At 39.8% G+C, this 17669-nt stretch overlaps 1 protein-coding gene across 2 annotated transcripts in view; it reads left to right on the top strand.

Moving 5' to 3' along the window:
* The first annotated feature begins 5176 nt into the window (after positions 1-5176).
* LOC142149640 (FYN-binding protein 1-like) overlaps positions 5177-17669 on the top strand; it is a 143330-nt gene continuing 130837 nt past the window's right edge. The window contains exon 1 of one of the 2 annotated variants that reach the window (XM_075204960.1): positions 5177-5256. In XM_075204960.1, coding sequence (XP_075061061.1) covers positions 5254-5256 — 3 coding nt within the window. In that variant the 5' untranslated portion in view covers positions 5177-5253. The remainder of the gene's footprint in view (positions 5257-17669) is intronic. The other variant, XM_075204966.1, reaches the window with a different exon arrangement.

The following is a 17669-nucleotide window of genomic DNA, read 5'->3' as shown; positions in this document are numbered from 1 at the left end:
GGAAGTTTTTCATTTAGACCATGAGGAGCCACTGTGTTTAAATGATGAATCCATATCGATTCAAATTTCATGAGCATATTGTCTCTGTGGAGATCTGGGACATGATCAATTATTTTATAGCTGAAGCATTTTATTTTATAGCTGAAGCATTGCCATACTGTGTCTTGCATTCAAGAAATGCCTGGCCACTGGTTGCTCACTGTTGTGTTTTACGAAGGCCATTCTAACTGCAGATCTGTGAAGAACCATCCTCTTTTTAAATTGTTGTGTTGTTTTCCCAATGTAGCAAGGACCGCAAAGGCATATAATGATGTATACAACATAAATGCTGTCATAAAATAGTGAAAAATTTATTTTATATTCTTTGCCTGAATGAGGGTTCTTAATGTACTTACAGACTCCAAATATCGACAGGCAATAAAATTAGGGAATTTAAAACACCCTTTACAAATTCTCATAAAACCGCTGATACTGTCCATGATTTTCATGCTTGTAAATTCTGTGCGCATCACTAAATCTTTAATATTACGGTCCCTTTTGTAATAGGGCATAATCTAAACCTTTGTCAAAGAAGACAAATCTGGGTCTGTGTTAAAGGACCTGTGGTAGCGCCTCACATGCGCACGCTATCCATTAATTATATTCTTAGATACACTCGCTATAAAACTCGCACTTTTATGCACTTTTCCTTACACAGTGTTGCCTTACTCAGTCTTTTGACCACACTAAATAACACAAGTTTTACAGAACTATTTATCCAATATTCACTGTATCTCAGCAGTACTTCACAGTATATATTCGTTATAAATAATCAATACTCACAACATACGTATGTATTTAAATCAAAGTATTTTACTGTTAACACAGAAAAGCTTGTATTCACAATTCACACATATATCATAACGTTGTTCAACATAACATAGTATATAAATATAACATTAACCCTAGGTTCACCACCGTTATTCCTTACACTATCCTAGCTTTGCATATGTATCCTTAATAAGAATCAGTATTTATAATATTGAGTTAACTATGACAGATATCAGACAATAGCTACTCAATTATATGTATATAAATAGTTAAATCCACATTACAAATACACATATAGCTCTATCGATATATATATATATTAATGATACTTATCAAGTCCTTGTATCCTCGGTCTGATTCTTATCTGCAGTGTAGGGAACGTTCCTGTAGTATAGAAGTGTAATGTATCCCTAGTGTATTTCCTGCAGTGTAGTGTAGAGCTCGTTGTCAAGGGGCAGCAGGCATGCAGAGAGAGCCAGGGGAGTCCGAGTCTGGACTTTTATAGTCCAGGCTAGGAAAACTCCCAGCCTGCCCAGCAGCCACGCGTGTGTGGTGATTCACCACACACACACACATAGAGCTTCCTGTGCGTCCAGGGGTGATGATGTCATCACCCCTGGCGATTCTCCCCACTGTGTATGTGCCGACTTGAGTCGGCACACACACAGTGGGGATTCTAATATGCAACCGTTGCGCGCGCACACGTACTGCCCGTCGCTCTCCTTCACAGTCTGTCTGAACAATTGTCCATAAAGATTTTACTGATTTAGCTACAATAGAGCTTTGGGAGTCTGGAAGTAAATTTAGGCACCCTCATTTGGACAAAGAATATAAAATAAATTTTTCATTATTAGATTATTATTATTATTATTATTGTTACATTAGACACCTTTGTAACCGGCACTCTGTCAATAACAGTTTTATCATTAGGCCCCGTGACAAGGATTGTCAACCTGGTGTCACAATGATTAGGAGATGGAGGAGTTTGGACTTGTCCGCAAGGGATGTGCAGGTCGCAGTTCTCCAAGACAGTCACCGGCGAGATAGTAGTGAGCAGCGTATAGTCAGACAAATCATGGTCAAACCAACGAGGCAATGAAGTACCGAATCAGAAGACAAGAGAGTAGTCAGGGAAGCCAAGGTAATGCCAGGAGAGTGATATAGTGGCAAAACAGATTCCAAATGAAGGTCTAGGAGCACAACCAGGAACACAACAAATTGCAGACTGCTAGGGACAGGAACACTGGAGTCAGGTAAGCCTAATACTTTGGCACCCTAAAGGTGTCAGAGGCAGATTTAAATAGAGCTAGGAGACACCTGGAGAATTAGAAGGGGCTTCTGATAGGAAAAACCTGTTGATCATTGATGTCACTAACAGCCGACAGTGCAGGAGAGCATCCCTGCAGCTAAGCAATGGGGACGCAGCTGGTAAGCATGCATGCAGAAGTGGCTGGGAGGAGAGACAGCTGCGTCCCATTGTTTGGCAATGGGGTGTTTGTGGCCAGAGAGATTCAGACAGCCGTCCCCCGCAGCAGTGGAACGTGGCATCAGTTTTGGCACAAACACAGGTGCTTTTGTAATTTGCTGAAACCAATCAATCTTCTCTACCACCGTGGCCAGTTCTTCATAAGTCTGTGGATTCAACTACAGCACCCGTCTTTTTAGACTGTGGTCCTAGATTCAGACCTCTATCACCAAAACTTTTTTTGACTTTTGGAAAGCTCTGACTTGTTTTTCTTGGTCACAGCACCACTCGTGATAGTCTGGGATTGGCCTGGCCCCGAAATCCTAATGCAAGCCAATATTTCAGACTTTAAGCATGGATAATCAGAGGCCCGGTCCTCACCCAGATCCATATGAGTTTGACGACCTTTGCCAGTTAGATATGGTGCCAGCATCTCAGCCCAAACTTCAGGAGGCCAATTTGCTCTTTTAGCGTCTCTGTCAAAGGACACCAGATACGCTTCTATTGCATCAGCTGGTGCCAGAGCTGGGCCAGGTGGAATGTTTCTGTTACTCCTCACCTGGACTAGTCCTTCCCATAAGAGCCTAGTGTTTTCCTCTGGTGCCTCCGCAACTCACAGCACCTGAGCTTACTGCTCTTGCTGTGCTGCGGCCACATTCATGAGGGCTCTTAAAACTGCCTTTGTGTTAATGTATGTGCGGGTTGGGTAAAGGAAACTTGCTTTTCCAAGCATCCTACTGACACCACTTGTGGCATGGGAACCTTTCTGTTGATGCATACATGAGCAATATCTTGCTTTGTACTTGCTTTATTTGTCAGGATGGTAAAGTAACTCATAACAGAATGTACCACACACTTGTTTGTGACCCTAATGCTAAAGCTAAATTAACACAGACCAGCTCCCTATCATCAACCAACTTATTCGGCATCAGGCACATTGACCAATGAACAACAACAAAAAAAGGTTTAAATACTTTACATTCCTTACACAGCCCTCGCTTGATGCACAGGTTACACTCCCACCTAGCCTTTTAAAAAGAAGTTGTCTGCAGCTGTTCTGCTTGACTACTCTCACTGCAGACACAACCTGTCAGCTTGCTGTTAGCTGTGGAAAAAGATGCTTCTGAACCTCTTCAAAATATGTAAGTTATATGACACTCTATACTATTATATTGTCACACATATGTTCTTTACTTGTGTATCTTTGATCCAGGAGCACTGCTGTATGTAATTCCCCTCTTATAGGTCTGTGACATTCCTTTTGTTCCTATTATTTATTAATTGATAAGGTGCCACAGATTCTGTGGTGCCAGATACAGTAACAAAAACATGTCACAAATAGATGAGGTAACACATAAGTAGCACAGATGAGTGTGAGTAGTGCCATGGGGACTCACACAGAGTGTTGTAAAAGACATGACAGGACGTATGAGGGAGTCAGACAGTAGACAGGCATGAGACAATAGGTAGAGAGGACCTTGCCCATGAGAGATTACATTCTAGAGGAATAAATAAATATATATATATATATATATATATATATATATATATATATATATATATATATATATACACAGAGAGAGAGAGAGAGAGTAATATAATATTAATAGATATATTAATAATAATGTCAAAGTAGCAAAACAAGCACATTTTATTAATTTGACCATTGATTGATAAGCATTTTACTTTTACTTGACTACAGAATAACTAAGGTACAATTTCGGCATGGATTTCTGACAGCAAAAGGGTTAGTGACATGTTTTGTTAAATGCTTATGTAAAGCCTGTGCCACCGTGTACTTCAGTGCACCTGCTGGAGAGAGAGGTGGTAAATCTAATTTCTAAGGTAATCTTTCCTCTTTCACAATTTCTCAAACATAGTGTGGCCACCAGACTTGTGTTCTCTCTTCAGAGTGAAGATCTTTGCAAGGCCCACCACGGGTTGACTCAGGAAACCCACAGCCAACTCTCTACAAATAACTTGTTATAACTCACATTCATACCAGGAAAAAGGGATAAGCCACTTGACACTTTTATTTAAATGCTGCAGAACTTCAATGCTTCTAACTTATTAAAGCAGTAAACTAATGGAAAAAAAATCCCTGGTTTCAGGCTGCTATTAAAATTTTATAATTTTACACAGTATTATGTGATTACCATGGCAACCACAGTCACATGGCACATAATGTTGTGAGCAGAGAAGCTTTATAATGTTACATTTGAGCTCTGTCTGCACTATGCACTGTAAAATCCTCCCCTCCTTGTCCTCCTGCATCATATAACATGTAGAGAGCTGTAAGCCTGTGTGTATGTGTTTGTCAGGCAGACATGATGGTTCCCCTTGCGTATATAATGATTTGTAAAAGGACAGCAAAAAATCTACTTAACTTGTTATTTAAAGAAAGAAAATATCTAAGTGTGATTGCTGCTTTTAGCAATAGATAATGAATGACAAATGTAATCTTTGTTAAGGCTACTGAGGTACAGTCAGGGCTACCATTGAATGATCCTAGGCAGCCAGTTAGGGTGGTTTCTAAAACACTGAGTGAAAAAAAACCAGGAATAGGCACAGAGAGAGCTGTACTCAAGAGTTTGCAGTTGTTGCAGCAATAAAACTAGACATTTATGCCAAATATAAAATACATGAGACTTGCAGGTATACCCTACCTAAAACTATGTATAATCGTAAAAAATATTACGTGTAAATTACTGACAGTGGATCTTTAAGAGGAAAAAGCCATCAATGTCCTTATTTGCAATTCAAGTCACCAAAGCCTAGACTAAACATTCAGATATTAACCACTCACTTCCTGAAATTACACATTATGTTGAAATAGTATGACAGTTTCCTTTGTTTTAGAACCAGCCCACAAATTAAAGATATTACAAAATTCCAGTGTCTTGTATGGAAGATTGCTTGTTCCTCATTTGCAACGAAACTTTTATCACATACTGGAGTGACCCTGCAGCTTCTGTGACATGGTAAGTCTAGCTGATTTTTACACAGATCTACCGAGCTGTCATAATATGGTTCATGATTGATTGAGGATTTGAGTACTAACTAAGCACTTGCTAGGGACAATGATGAAAAATGCTTACTGAGGAATGCTGTTTAATAGAAGTAGGTATGCTACAGACTGCATGTTACACAACAATTGACAAGCCACAGATTGCCTACCACTGTACAGTTTCAAAGAAAAATGTAGAGATGTGTGTTGACCTCCATGTTTTGGTTTTAGATGTGGTTTTGGTTCTAAAATGTCTTCATGTTTTTCACAAAAAACCTTGAAAATTGAAATTGTGAAAAATAAGTAAAATTATGTGATTTTGAGCTGTTTCTGCTCCTATATTACCATGTATACCAATAACATTCATTTACTGTGTATTTTCTAACGATCTCTTCAACACTGTCCAAATTTCACCAATTTTGGCCAAAGTCTGCAGCGAACTGGCAGTCTAAAATTAGTGACAGAGTAGAAGCAAAATTACTCAGCAGTTTAATAATTATGTCTTATTTCTAAACAACAAACAATTTTTATATTTTTTTGTGCTGCTCAGAGTCAAATAAATTAACACCCTGCTACTCACACTAAAGCACAACACCCTGTATTTTGCCCACTTAATAACGATGTCACTGCCTGCCCCTGACAAAATTTGCTTTGAGTACAGAAGAGAAATAACTTTAGATTTTAGAAGAAAGAAATATATTAGTTATTTGGCGGGTGCTTCTCAGAGTCATACAGCAACAGTACCCGGTTTTATATATAATACTATACACATACACAGTAGCCAGTACTCTAAATGCTCTGATAGACTGACACCCAATCGATCAGCAAACTATTCTACATGACTGATCGCTACAGAAATAACCTGCATTATAAATAATGACAGTCATAGATTTTTATGTAAAATTCCCTATTTCACCCTGCCTAACACTCTGGTTACTCTAGTTATTTTAGGAGCACAGCCTGCAAGCCACCTTCCTCACTACACGCTGTCTGTTCTAAAATGGCAGATGAGAACAGAGAGAGGGCTATATATATATATATATATATATATATATATATATATATATGTAGAAGTTATTGATCCAAAACTCTAGCGAGTTTTACATTGATATTTCCCCAGAAATTAAGTTTTGCCTTGTTTTCAGAGCCGATTTTGGCGCAAAGAATCTTGCCTTGGTTCTACTTGGTACTCCAAATCTCAGATCTGTCAGATTTCTCAAAGTTCAAATCGCTCATATCTATAAGAATGTCTAAATACTTTGCATGGGAAAGGAAAATTCATAATATGCGTGATGAATGATATATATATATATATATATATATATATATATATATATATATATATATACATAATCTGCTAAAGCAAATTATGTATGTAATGTATAACTGATATTTTATATATATAAAACATACACATATCATGCTCTGGAAAAAGCCAAACCACATTGCCCTGCAAGGAAGTCAGTGCGGACAGGGCGGGGTGGAGGCACTGGGAGCACTTGCCCTTGGCCCCCCTCTGCCAGGGGTCCCCTGGGCCAGGTACTCTAAAAGGGTGCCAGCTGGGGGATAGTGTAGTACTTGGTGGCTGGCACTTTTTCCTGGAAGCAGCCACGTTCCTTCATTGGCTGCGGATCTTATGATCTGACCCTCCCCCTATGCGTGGTCTCCTGCTATCCCTGTAAGAAACGGATGTCACATGGGACGTGCACTAAATGAAAGGCGCAGTCCCGTGTGTGCTGAGCAGCAAGAGAAACAGACAGAAGAATGTGTCATTCCAACACAGTGTGGATGGAACAAGGTAAGTGTGAAGGACGGGAGATGTTGGTCTTATCGAATGGAGGAGTGTAGGTGGGGGCTAATTACTTAATTGGTGTTCTTTTATTTGTGGGGTGATGTTGGGGCAATTTAATTTAGTGGTATGGCTATTTAATTTAATAGTGGGGCCTATTAATTTAAGATGGGGTTACGGGACCTTAAATTTAATGCTCAAGTGGGGGTTATTATTTGAATATGTGGCTGTTTGGGGAGAATTAGGTCTATTTATTAAATATGAATAGGAAATATTTAAAGGCAGTGATGTTTGCGGGAAATAGGTATATATATTAAACGGAAATGCTATCATCATCACCATTTATTTATATAGCGCCCCTGATTCCGCAGCGCTGTACAGAGAACTCATTCACATCAGTCCCTGCCCCATTGGAGCTTACAGTCTAAATTCCCTAACATACACAGACAGACAGACAGACAGACAGAGAGAGACTAGGGTCAATTTTGATAGCAGCCAATTAACCTACTTGTATGTTTTTGGAGTGTGGGAGGAAACCGGAGCACCCGGAGGAAACCCACGCAAACACGGGGAGGACATACAAACTCCACACAGATAAGGCCATGGTCAGGAATTGAATTCATGATCCCAGCACTGTGATGCAGAAGAGCTAACCACTTAGCCACCGTGCTGCTATTAATTTATTCCCAGGTTTGGACGGGTCTTTACTGTAATTTGGTGGTAGGTAGGCTATTTAATGGTGGACTGTGGATCCGAGCTTATTATTTAATGGTGGGTGCTATCAATTTATTTGTGGAGTGATGGTGAGGCTATATAACTTAATAGTGGGGCCTATAAATTTAAGTTGAGATAATGAGACCTTTAATTTTTTAAGTTTATTCATTAAAAAAGAATACTATTGATTTAATGTAGTGGCTGTTTGGATCAAAATAGTTATTCTAATATATAAAAGAGAAAATTTGTCCTTCTGTCCTTCTGTCCTTCTGTCTGTCTTTCTATACAAATCCACATTTTTCAAGCGAAGATCATGAAATTTTGCATACGAGTGTATTAAAACATGACGGAGGCAACTAAAGAAATTTAAAATTGAAATTCATTACGGGGTGGGGGTTGCAAGGCAGTGCCGTAACTAGCCATTTTAGTGCCCTGGGCGAGACAGGGAATCGGCGCCCCCCATCTAAGTGGGAGTGTCAATTGTCGGGTGGGTGTGGTCAACCTACTGTGGGGGCGTGGCTAGCACTTTACAAGTTCTAGACCGCACTGAAACCCCCTCCCTCTCCATTATTCTTGGTCTGGCTTTGTAAGGATCTTTATGTAATAAGCCTCCATAGAATCAAAGTACTTTAAATGCAGCTATCACATGCTAGCTGTATAAAAAAATTAATTGGTTATTGAAATAAAACTCACTGAAACAAATTAAAACATAAATGTAATGGTACCATCTGTATCACACTGCCCCTTCATCCCACTGTGCTCTCCATAACAGTTTCTCCTTTATCACACCGTGCCATGGAGCAATCTCTATCATTGTGCCCCCTTGTCACCATCACACTAAATATAATATATATATATATATATATATAACACAAAACAAATGGGAGGGGGCGCCAAATAGTATAATACTGTATATAAAAATACAGAAAGGTATACCAAAAGTCAGAATCTTAACCACTAAATAGGTATAGACACTCAGGTAATAATAGTGGATCAACAGGAAGAAGGAAATGAGGAACCACTCTAGAACACCAGCGCCGTGCCAATATAATATGCGTACCAGATAAAAGATCTTTAAAGCTTATCTGTAGGTATAACCGGTATCTTCACCAATCAAGTTGAGCCTTATTACCCCATGGGAATAGCAGATGCTTCATACAATCAGTAGTATTCAGGATAATGGAGAGGAAGAAACTCACATAGTGTAATGCTGTATAGCAATACATTTATTACATAAATAATGTGGATGTGCACTTACATAAAAAATATATATATATATACACACACATGTACACACACACATACAATATAAAGAGCCTCCTAGTGTCCGCCATACCTTACAGAGAGCATTCCTGTGACCGCCATACCTTACAGAGAGCATTCCTGTGACCTCCATACTATACAGAGAGCATTCCTGTGACCGCCATACTATACAGAGAGCATTCCTGTGACCTCCATACTATACAGAGAGCATTCCTGTGACCTCCATACTATACAGAGAGCATTCCTATGACCTCCATACTATACAGAGAGCATTCCTGTGACCTCCATACTATACAGAGAGCATTCCTGTGACCTCCATACTATACAGAGAGCATTCCTATGACCGTCATACTATACAGAGAGCATTCCTATGACCGTCATACTATACAGAGAGCATTCCTATGACCGTCATACTATACAGAGAGCATTCCTATGACCGCCATACCTTACAGAGAGCATTCCAATGACCACCATACTATACAGAGAGCATTCCTATGACCGCCATACTATACAGAGAGCATTCCTATGACCACCATACTATACAGAGAGCATTTCTATGACCACCATACCTTACAGAGAGCATTCCAATGACCACCATACAATACAGAGAGCATTCCTATGACCGCCATACTATACAGAGAGCATTCTTGTGACTGCAATACAGATAAATACCTCACCTGAAATTAATAGACCCCACCATTAAATTAAAAAGCCCCATCAATAAATTAAATTGACCCACCAGCACCTCACAAATAAACTAGTACCCATTAAATAATTAGCCCCCACCTAAACGTCACCATTAAATTAATAGCCTAACTCCCACCCATGTACTAAGACACCCAACCTCCCTACCCTCATATCACACATTATATTAATACATACCCCCCTTCCCTCACACATTATGGCAGCATACCACCCCATCCCTCATAAAGCATAGCAGCATCCCCCCCTCCCCTCCATAATTGCAGCTTACATCTCCTCCATAATTGCAGCTTACATCTCCTCCATAATTGCAGCTTACATCTCCTCCATAATTGAAGCTTACATCCCCCTTCCCCTGCTTTGAAACTTACCTCCTGTCCAGCCGTCGCTGCCTGGCTCCTCTCTGCTTCTCTGCTCCTCTGCTGCCTAGCAACGTCATGACATCAGACGCTGAGGCAGAGGGCAGAGTTCAGAAGGGGGTGGAGCCGGGTGCCGGCCGCCATCTTGGATGCGCCGGGCGGCCGGCAGTCTGAATCTGAGGTCTGTTTAATTTTTTTTTTTCTTTTCACTCCTCACACAGAAGTCGGTGCGGGCGGCCACTGCGCCCCCTGGGACTGCGCCCGGGGCGGTGGCACCGCCCGCACCGGCCTCGTTACGGCTCTGTTGCAAGGGGGGGTAACACCTAAAAATCATCGAAAACAACCATAACTCTGGAATGACTGGAACAATTTACACCAAACCTGCTACACATATGACTTACAGTCTGACAACAAATATTGTGGGGGCAAGACACCCCTAGCACTCCTAAGGGTGGGGGTGGCGAGGGGGGTAACACCTAAAAATCATCCAAAATGACCATAACTCTGGAATGTATGGAACAATTTACACCAAACCTGGTACACATATGACTTACAGTCTGACAACAAATATTGTGGGGGCAAGACACCCCTAGCACTCCTAAGGGTGGGGGTGGCAAGGGGGGTAACACCTAAAAATCATCGAAAACGACCATAACGCTGGAATGTCTGGAACAATGTTTTGGAAGAAGTTACAAAAAAAAGGGGAAATATATTTTTTCTGTATGCACCCGGAAGAACAGGTAAGACGTTTCTCATCAAGTTGTTACTTGCTAAAATTCGAGTACATTCCAAGATAGCTATTGCTGTGGCCTCTTCTGAAATTGCTGCAACTTTGCTCCCTGGTGGAAGAACAGCACATTCAGCTTTCAAGTTACCGCTTAATCTGGCCCGAAGTGAAACTCCCGTCTGCAATATCACTAAACGAACAGAAAAAGCTCAGATTCTGCAGGAATGTCAAGTCATTTATGGGATGAATGCACCATGTCACACAAAAATGCTTTACAGGCCCTCAATCAAACACTTCAATTTTTAAGAGGCAATGATTTACTAATGGGTGGAGTCACTGTTGTATTGGCTACAGATTTTCGACAAACATTGCCGGTCATTCCAAAAGGAACAATGGCGGATGAAATTAATGCATGCCTTAAATCATCACATCTTTGGAGGCATGTTCGCACTTTGCGACTAACCACAAATATGAGAGTTTCTCTGCATGGCAACACAATGGACGGTCAGTTTGCTGATCATTTGTTAAATATTGAGAATGGTTTAATGCCGCTTCATCCAGTAACTAAAATAATTGTGTAAACAACATCAACTTAAAGATTCAAGAAGAGTTGCCTGGAGAAGCCATATTATACAAATCAATAGATACCGTTGTTGAAGAAAATAAGGCTGTGCACTATCCTACTGAATTTTTAAACTCTTTACAACCTCCCGGAATGCCACCGCAAAACCTGGTACTGAAGATTGGATCACCCATTATGCTTCTCAGAAATTTAAATCCTCCAAGACTTTGTAACGGTACAAGATTAGTAGTCCAAAAGCTCAATTATCATGTCATTGAAGCAACTATTTTGACAGGCTGTGCAAAAGGTGACAATGCTTTCATTCCACGCATACCTCTCATTCCATCTGATATGCCATTTCAATTTAAGCGTCTACAATTTCCAGTTCGTTTAGCTTTTGCCATGTTTATCAATAAGGCCCAAGGACAATCTTTATATGTAGCTAGGGTCAACTTGGAATCACCTTGCTTTTCTCATGCACAATTTTACGATGTGTGCTCAAGAGTTGGATCATCAAGAAATTTATATGTATTTGCCCCAAATGAAGAAACGAGAAATATAGTTTATCAAGCTGTTTTGAAATAATTGTTTATCGGTTCGTTCCATCATATACAGTTCAAATACAGTTTGACATTTCCACTTTTCACCTTCTACTGGTCCAATTTTAACATGATATTTACATGTATGTTTAATATTTAGATTGATTTTTGTAAATAAACATTCTTTAAATCAAGGGGAACGCCGGGTATTCTGCTAGTATATTAAATGGATACAACAACAACAAAAAAAAAACTATGAAAGTGGCACTCATGATAAATAAAATAATAAAAAATATTAATAAATAATAATGAAAAAATGATATTGTGCATATTGGTAAAGCAGTGGTATAAAGGATGCTGCAATCCCATACAGTAACATAAACCATAACAAGAAAGAATACAGTGCTATTCCACCAAAAGTATACATGATAAACTGATATTAATATTTATAATAAAGTCTCAGAAGACTCACCAATGCTATCCAAATTCTACTTTATTAAGAAATATAATAATTGCAACATATAGGACTTTTGGTAAAAAAAAATACATACAAATATGCTATATATCACCCTATCTGACTCCTAGGTGAGTCTAAACACCTAATGAGTGCTCAGAAATATCACTCTCTTATCAGCAGTAGATAAACATAATAGATCCTATCCAAACCAAAAAATAAAAATCTAAACAAAATTCACGTGTGAACATATAATGTAGTATGTTCTTTTAAAAAAGAATACAATAAACAGTGTAAAATAGCATCTTGTATCAAACTATAAATGTCCACTTGCTGTCCTTGGTGCAGAGTAATATAAAACAGTTGAATCAGAACTGTTAGTATAGCTTATAATATGTCTCCTCAATTGGTTATCAATAGTGGTTTATTTAAAGCATAAGAACCCACTAGTTTTATTATCATACTGTCGTGTCACAAACCTGCAATCTCCAATGAAAATACCTGTGGGATTATTGCATATCACATAGTTATATGCTTTAATAATTGTGAATTCACTGATCCGTAACATATAATACTAAGAGCCCTACGGTGAGCGAATAAATAAAATAGAGTATATATTATATATCACATAAGTCTCCGGACCTAGATGGAAAACGAAAATCTCTGTGTTAGTTGGACTTTGGCACTCAATGTAAAAGAAGAATTTTCATAAATAGTCACGATCTTTCATTTCTTATCGCAATGATAAGGAATTAAATGATGATATTTTAAAGTACAGATGTAACTGCACAAATGTGATTGCGTCATAACACATGATGTACTAATCACAATTGCATGGTAAAACGACATTAATCAATTTGATTTACTTCATCCAATTATTTGACTTCGACAGTACCCTTACAAATCGGACCTGAACAAATCTGAAAACCAAGCAAGTAGAGGATTTTGGCAGGGTGGAATTAGCCTCAGATGTCTTATATTACTCTCTGTGGCTCTAAATCAGAAACTCTTAATGAGGGTCGTATCTCCTCCTCTCTTACAACTTCTTACTTTGTGTTAGTATATGCACCTCTGAGAGGGTGCATACCCAAGTTGTGATTTGCATTAAACTGTATCTAAAATTATGCTAAGGTGTTACCATAAGTGTATAGTTGGAATGTAAAAGCTTGTCTATTTATACAAATCTCAAGTTTCCCTCTTTGACTACTTGAAGTGCTGAGAGGTATGTAAAAGTACCCTTATCAACTAAAATGCTTAAATAGTATGTCAATAATAATTATATTTCTACAATTACTGCTGCTGTAGATGCGTTTCGACTCATCCACCTGTGGAGAACTACTTACCATGTCGCTGGCATCTCCACAACTCCTGATGTTTTCATTCCTAGGGAAGAGAAAGAGGTGAATACCAAATTGTGACTAAGTGGGATGTGCTGAACCCTCAATCCGGAAACTATTTGTTTCAATTTGTTCTAGTCTGGGAAAAAGCATTATTAAATCCATCTTCAGAGAGTTCTATTGCGCAAATACCTTACTCATGGTGCTGAATTTAGACCTCATAGGGCCCTAGGCAAGATACTGGTTTGGGACCCCCCTCCGTGAAACAATCCATAGCACTACTTTTTTTTGTATTGTTTTTAAAGCATAGATTATATTAACTTTTAATACCTACTAGAAAAGATAGTGCAGACAATGTTATACCAAAAAATATTAACTTTTAATTAAATCCTTACATAAAACAGAGTGCAAACAATGTTGTACATAGCTTTAATCTTTAATAATGATTACTTTTCATTACTCACGTTTGCTGATGAAAAGAAAGGTTATTTCACTCCCTGCTGGTTGCTATTATTGGTCCAACTCTGCACAGTCTACCTCGATCCTCCATATGATGTCACTTAATTCCCTGCATGCCCAGTCCAAGCACACTGAGCCTGCACACACTCTCACAGCTCCCTTCTACATAAAATGTATTTTGGCAAATAAGTTGAAGTATAGAAGAGAAAAAAAAGTAGAGATGGTCACTGACCCCCGTGTTTTGGTTTTGGATTCGGTTTTGGATCTGGATTACCGTTGTGTTTTGGTTTTGGTTTTGCAAAGCCGCCATTGAGTGTTTTGGTTTTGGTTTTGGTTTTGTTTGGTTTTATTTGGCTATTTTGTTGGAAAATCAATGTTTTTGGGCCTAAAATAACCCAATTTAGTGCTCCAACTGTTTCATAGATAAGTAATCTATTTGTAGAGGTAATAAATCATCCAAAAAACAGTTTCATTCCTGGTAGGTAGGCCTTCATTTATTCTACACACAAAACAGATTGTCTTCCTCTACATCTATGTATATTGGCAATGCAGCCATCGTCTTTGGATGTATATTACACCCTACACTTATAGTTAAATATGTAAAGAAATGGAAATAGGCAGTTTGCTTTCTGTCTCTATAGGCCCCCCTCCACTTGTTTAAAAAACCCAAAAATTCAGCCGTTATAGACTGTACAATATTAATTGAAATGGACAAAGCCAGTTTGATTTCTGGCTCTCTGGGCCCCCCTCCACTTGTCGAAAATAGAAAACAATTCAGCCGTTATAGACTGTACAATATTAATTGAAATGGAGAAAGCCAGTTTTGTTTCTGGCTCTATAGGCCCCCCTCCACTTGTCGAAAATACAAAAAAATTCAGCCGTTATAGACTGTACAATATTGACTTAAATGGACAAAGCCAGTTTGGTTTCTGGCTCTCTAGCCCCCTTCCACTTGTCGAAAATACTAAAAAATCAGCCGTTATAGACTGTACAATATTAAGAGAAATGGACAAAGCCAGTTTGGGGTCACTCTGTCTATGACACCCTACCCTTAAGGATAAATTGCCCAAACAGCAGCCTTTCAAGACAGTACGTGATGTGGAAATGCCACAAGTCCCTTTCCTCTTTGGGGGTAGATTGCACTCTACACTTACATAGAAAGTTTTAAAAAGATGTTATCGTCATCATCTTCAGCTTCATCCTCACCCTCATCAGTGTGTACGTCATCATCACAGACTATCAATTAATCGCCGCTTGAATCCGCCATTAGAGAACAGTCAGTGCTTGGATGTCTTGGATGGTGAAGGCCTTCCTCGTGGAAGATGTAGTTCATTTTTATAAACATAATTTTCTCCACATTTTTGGGAAGTAACCGCCTACGGCGATCACTGACTAAGTTCCCTGCTGTGCTGAACACTCGTTCAGAGTACACACTGGAGGGTGGGCAGCTTAAGTATTGCAAAGCAAGTTTGTACATGGGTTTCCAGATGGCCTGCTTTTCTTCCCAGTAAGGAAAGGGACTGTCTGACATTTCCATATCAACTACCTCTTGAAAGTAATCCTCCACCATCCGTTGCATGTTAATACTCGTATTGGATGGAGTTATGGGCAAAGTGACACATTTTTTCGAAAAATCCTTCAAACCAGCCCAGATGTTAAATTGTTCCGGTCTGCCCCCTGCGCCTTCCCTGTTTCTTTTTGGGAAATTAAATTTTTTATGAGCAGCAGCAGCTTGAGAAAGTGAAGGAGGACACGTCGTCAAGCCGAGCCCCAGTTCAGCGGCCAACTTGCTGAGCAATAGCTACTTGCAAAAGTTCACATCTCGTTCATTTACAAGTAAAGACTCAATGTAGGTCTTAAACCTTGGATCAAGCACAGTGGCCAAAACGTACTGATCCGAGTTCAAGATCTTAATAACTCAAGGATCATTGTGAAGCGAATGAAGTACTTAATCGACAAGGCCAACATACTTTGCTGAATTGCTTGCTTTCAGCTCCTCCTTCATTTTCTCAAGCTGCTTTTCCAATAGTCTAATTAAAGGAATGACTTGGGTCAAACTAGCAGAGTCTGCACTCACCTCACACGTCACAACTTCAAATGGTTTCAGCACCTTGCACAGCACTGAAAGGATTCCCCACTGTGGAAGAGTGAAATACATTCCCCCTCCTTTCCCAATGTCATGGCCTGTGCAATATGCTTGGATGGCTTTGCGCTGTTCCTCCATCCTCTGAAGCATGTACAGAGTGGAATTTCACCTAGTTACCCCCTCTTGCTTAAGTTGGTGGCAGGGCAAGTTAAACTGCTCTTGGAGCTGCTGTAATCTCCTACATGCTGTGGCTGAATGCCTGAAATGGCCTGAAATTTTACGGGCCACCGAAAGCATCTCCTGCACCTCACGGTTATTTTGTAGGAAGCTCTGCACCACCAAGTTGATGGTGTGAGCAAAACAGGGAATGTGTTGGAAATCACCCAGCTGTAATGCTCGCACTATATTGTTGGCGTTATCAGAAATGACATACGCTGGGGAGAGTCCAAGTGGTAAAAGCCATGTATCAATAACATCTCTCAGTTTGCGTAACAAATTGTCAGCTGTATGCCTGTTAGTGAAGCCGGTGATACAAAGAGTGGCCTGCCTGTGACAAATGTTATGTAGTGGTGTACATGCTGTTGCTGTTCCTGCTGGTGAAGGCGAATGACCAACCCAGTGGACTGTCACAATATAGTCTTTGGTTTGCCCACTTCCACTTGTCCACATATCTGTGGTTAAGTGGACAGTGGGCAGAATGGCATTTTTCAGCGCAATCTCTACATTTGTACACAGTCTTTGGTATAGTTTTGGAATTGCTTTACGGGAGAAATAGTGTCGCAATGGAATTCTGTAACGCGGACACAAAACCTCAATTAACTGTGAAAAACCAGCTGCGTTTATTGTGGAGATTGGACGCAGATCTAACACTAACATTGCAGCCATGGCGTCTGTGATCCACTTAGCGACTGGGTGACTGCTGTCATATTTGCTTCCCCTAGCAAATGATTGTTTCACAGTTAATTGCTGAAATGTAGGACTGCTCATTTTCTTGACCTGCCTCTGGGATGACGATTCACCCCCAGCAGCAGCAACAGCAGCAGCAGCAGTAGCAGCAGTAGTGGGACTAACCCTTTCTGCAAAGGAATCAATAATAGTGCAGGAGTCATCCAACCTTAATAAGTGGGATGCCGGGCTAACTCCGAGCGCTACTGAGGATATTGATGAGGATGGTGTGGTGGGTGTATTTTGTAGCCGTCGGGATATCGGTGAGCGGAGGGTGATGATGGAGTGCTTGTAATTTTTTGTGAAGAACTTTCAGCTTTTCCCAACACTTTGCCATGAACTCTCATTAAATGGCGTAACATAGACGAGGTTCCAAGATGGTTAAGGTTCCTCCTTTGACTGACTGTGGCTTGACATACACTACAAATGGCTATACAATTAATGTCTGGAT

The sequence above is a fragment of the Mixophyes fleayi genome, chromosome 1 (genome assembly GCF_038048845.1).
Source record: "Mixophyes fleayi isolate aMixFle1 chromosome 1, aMixFle1.hap1, whole genome shotgun sequence".
In the NCBI taxonomy this organism is placed as follows: domain Eukaryota; kingdom Metazoa; phylum Chordata; class Amphibia; order Anura; family Limnodynastidae; genus Mixophyes; species Mixophyes fleayi.
The sequence above is the reverse complement of the archived record's forward strand: the minus strand, read 5'-3'. Positions and strand labels throughout refer to the sequence as shown.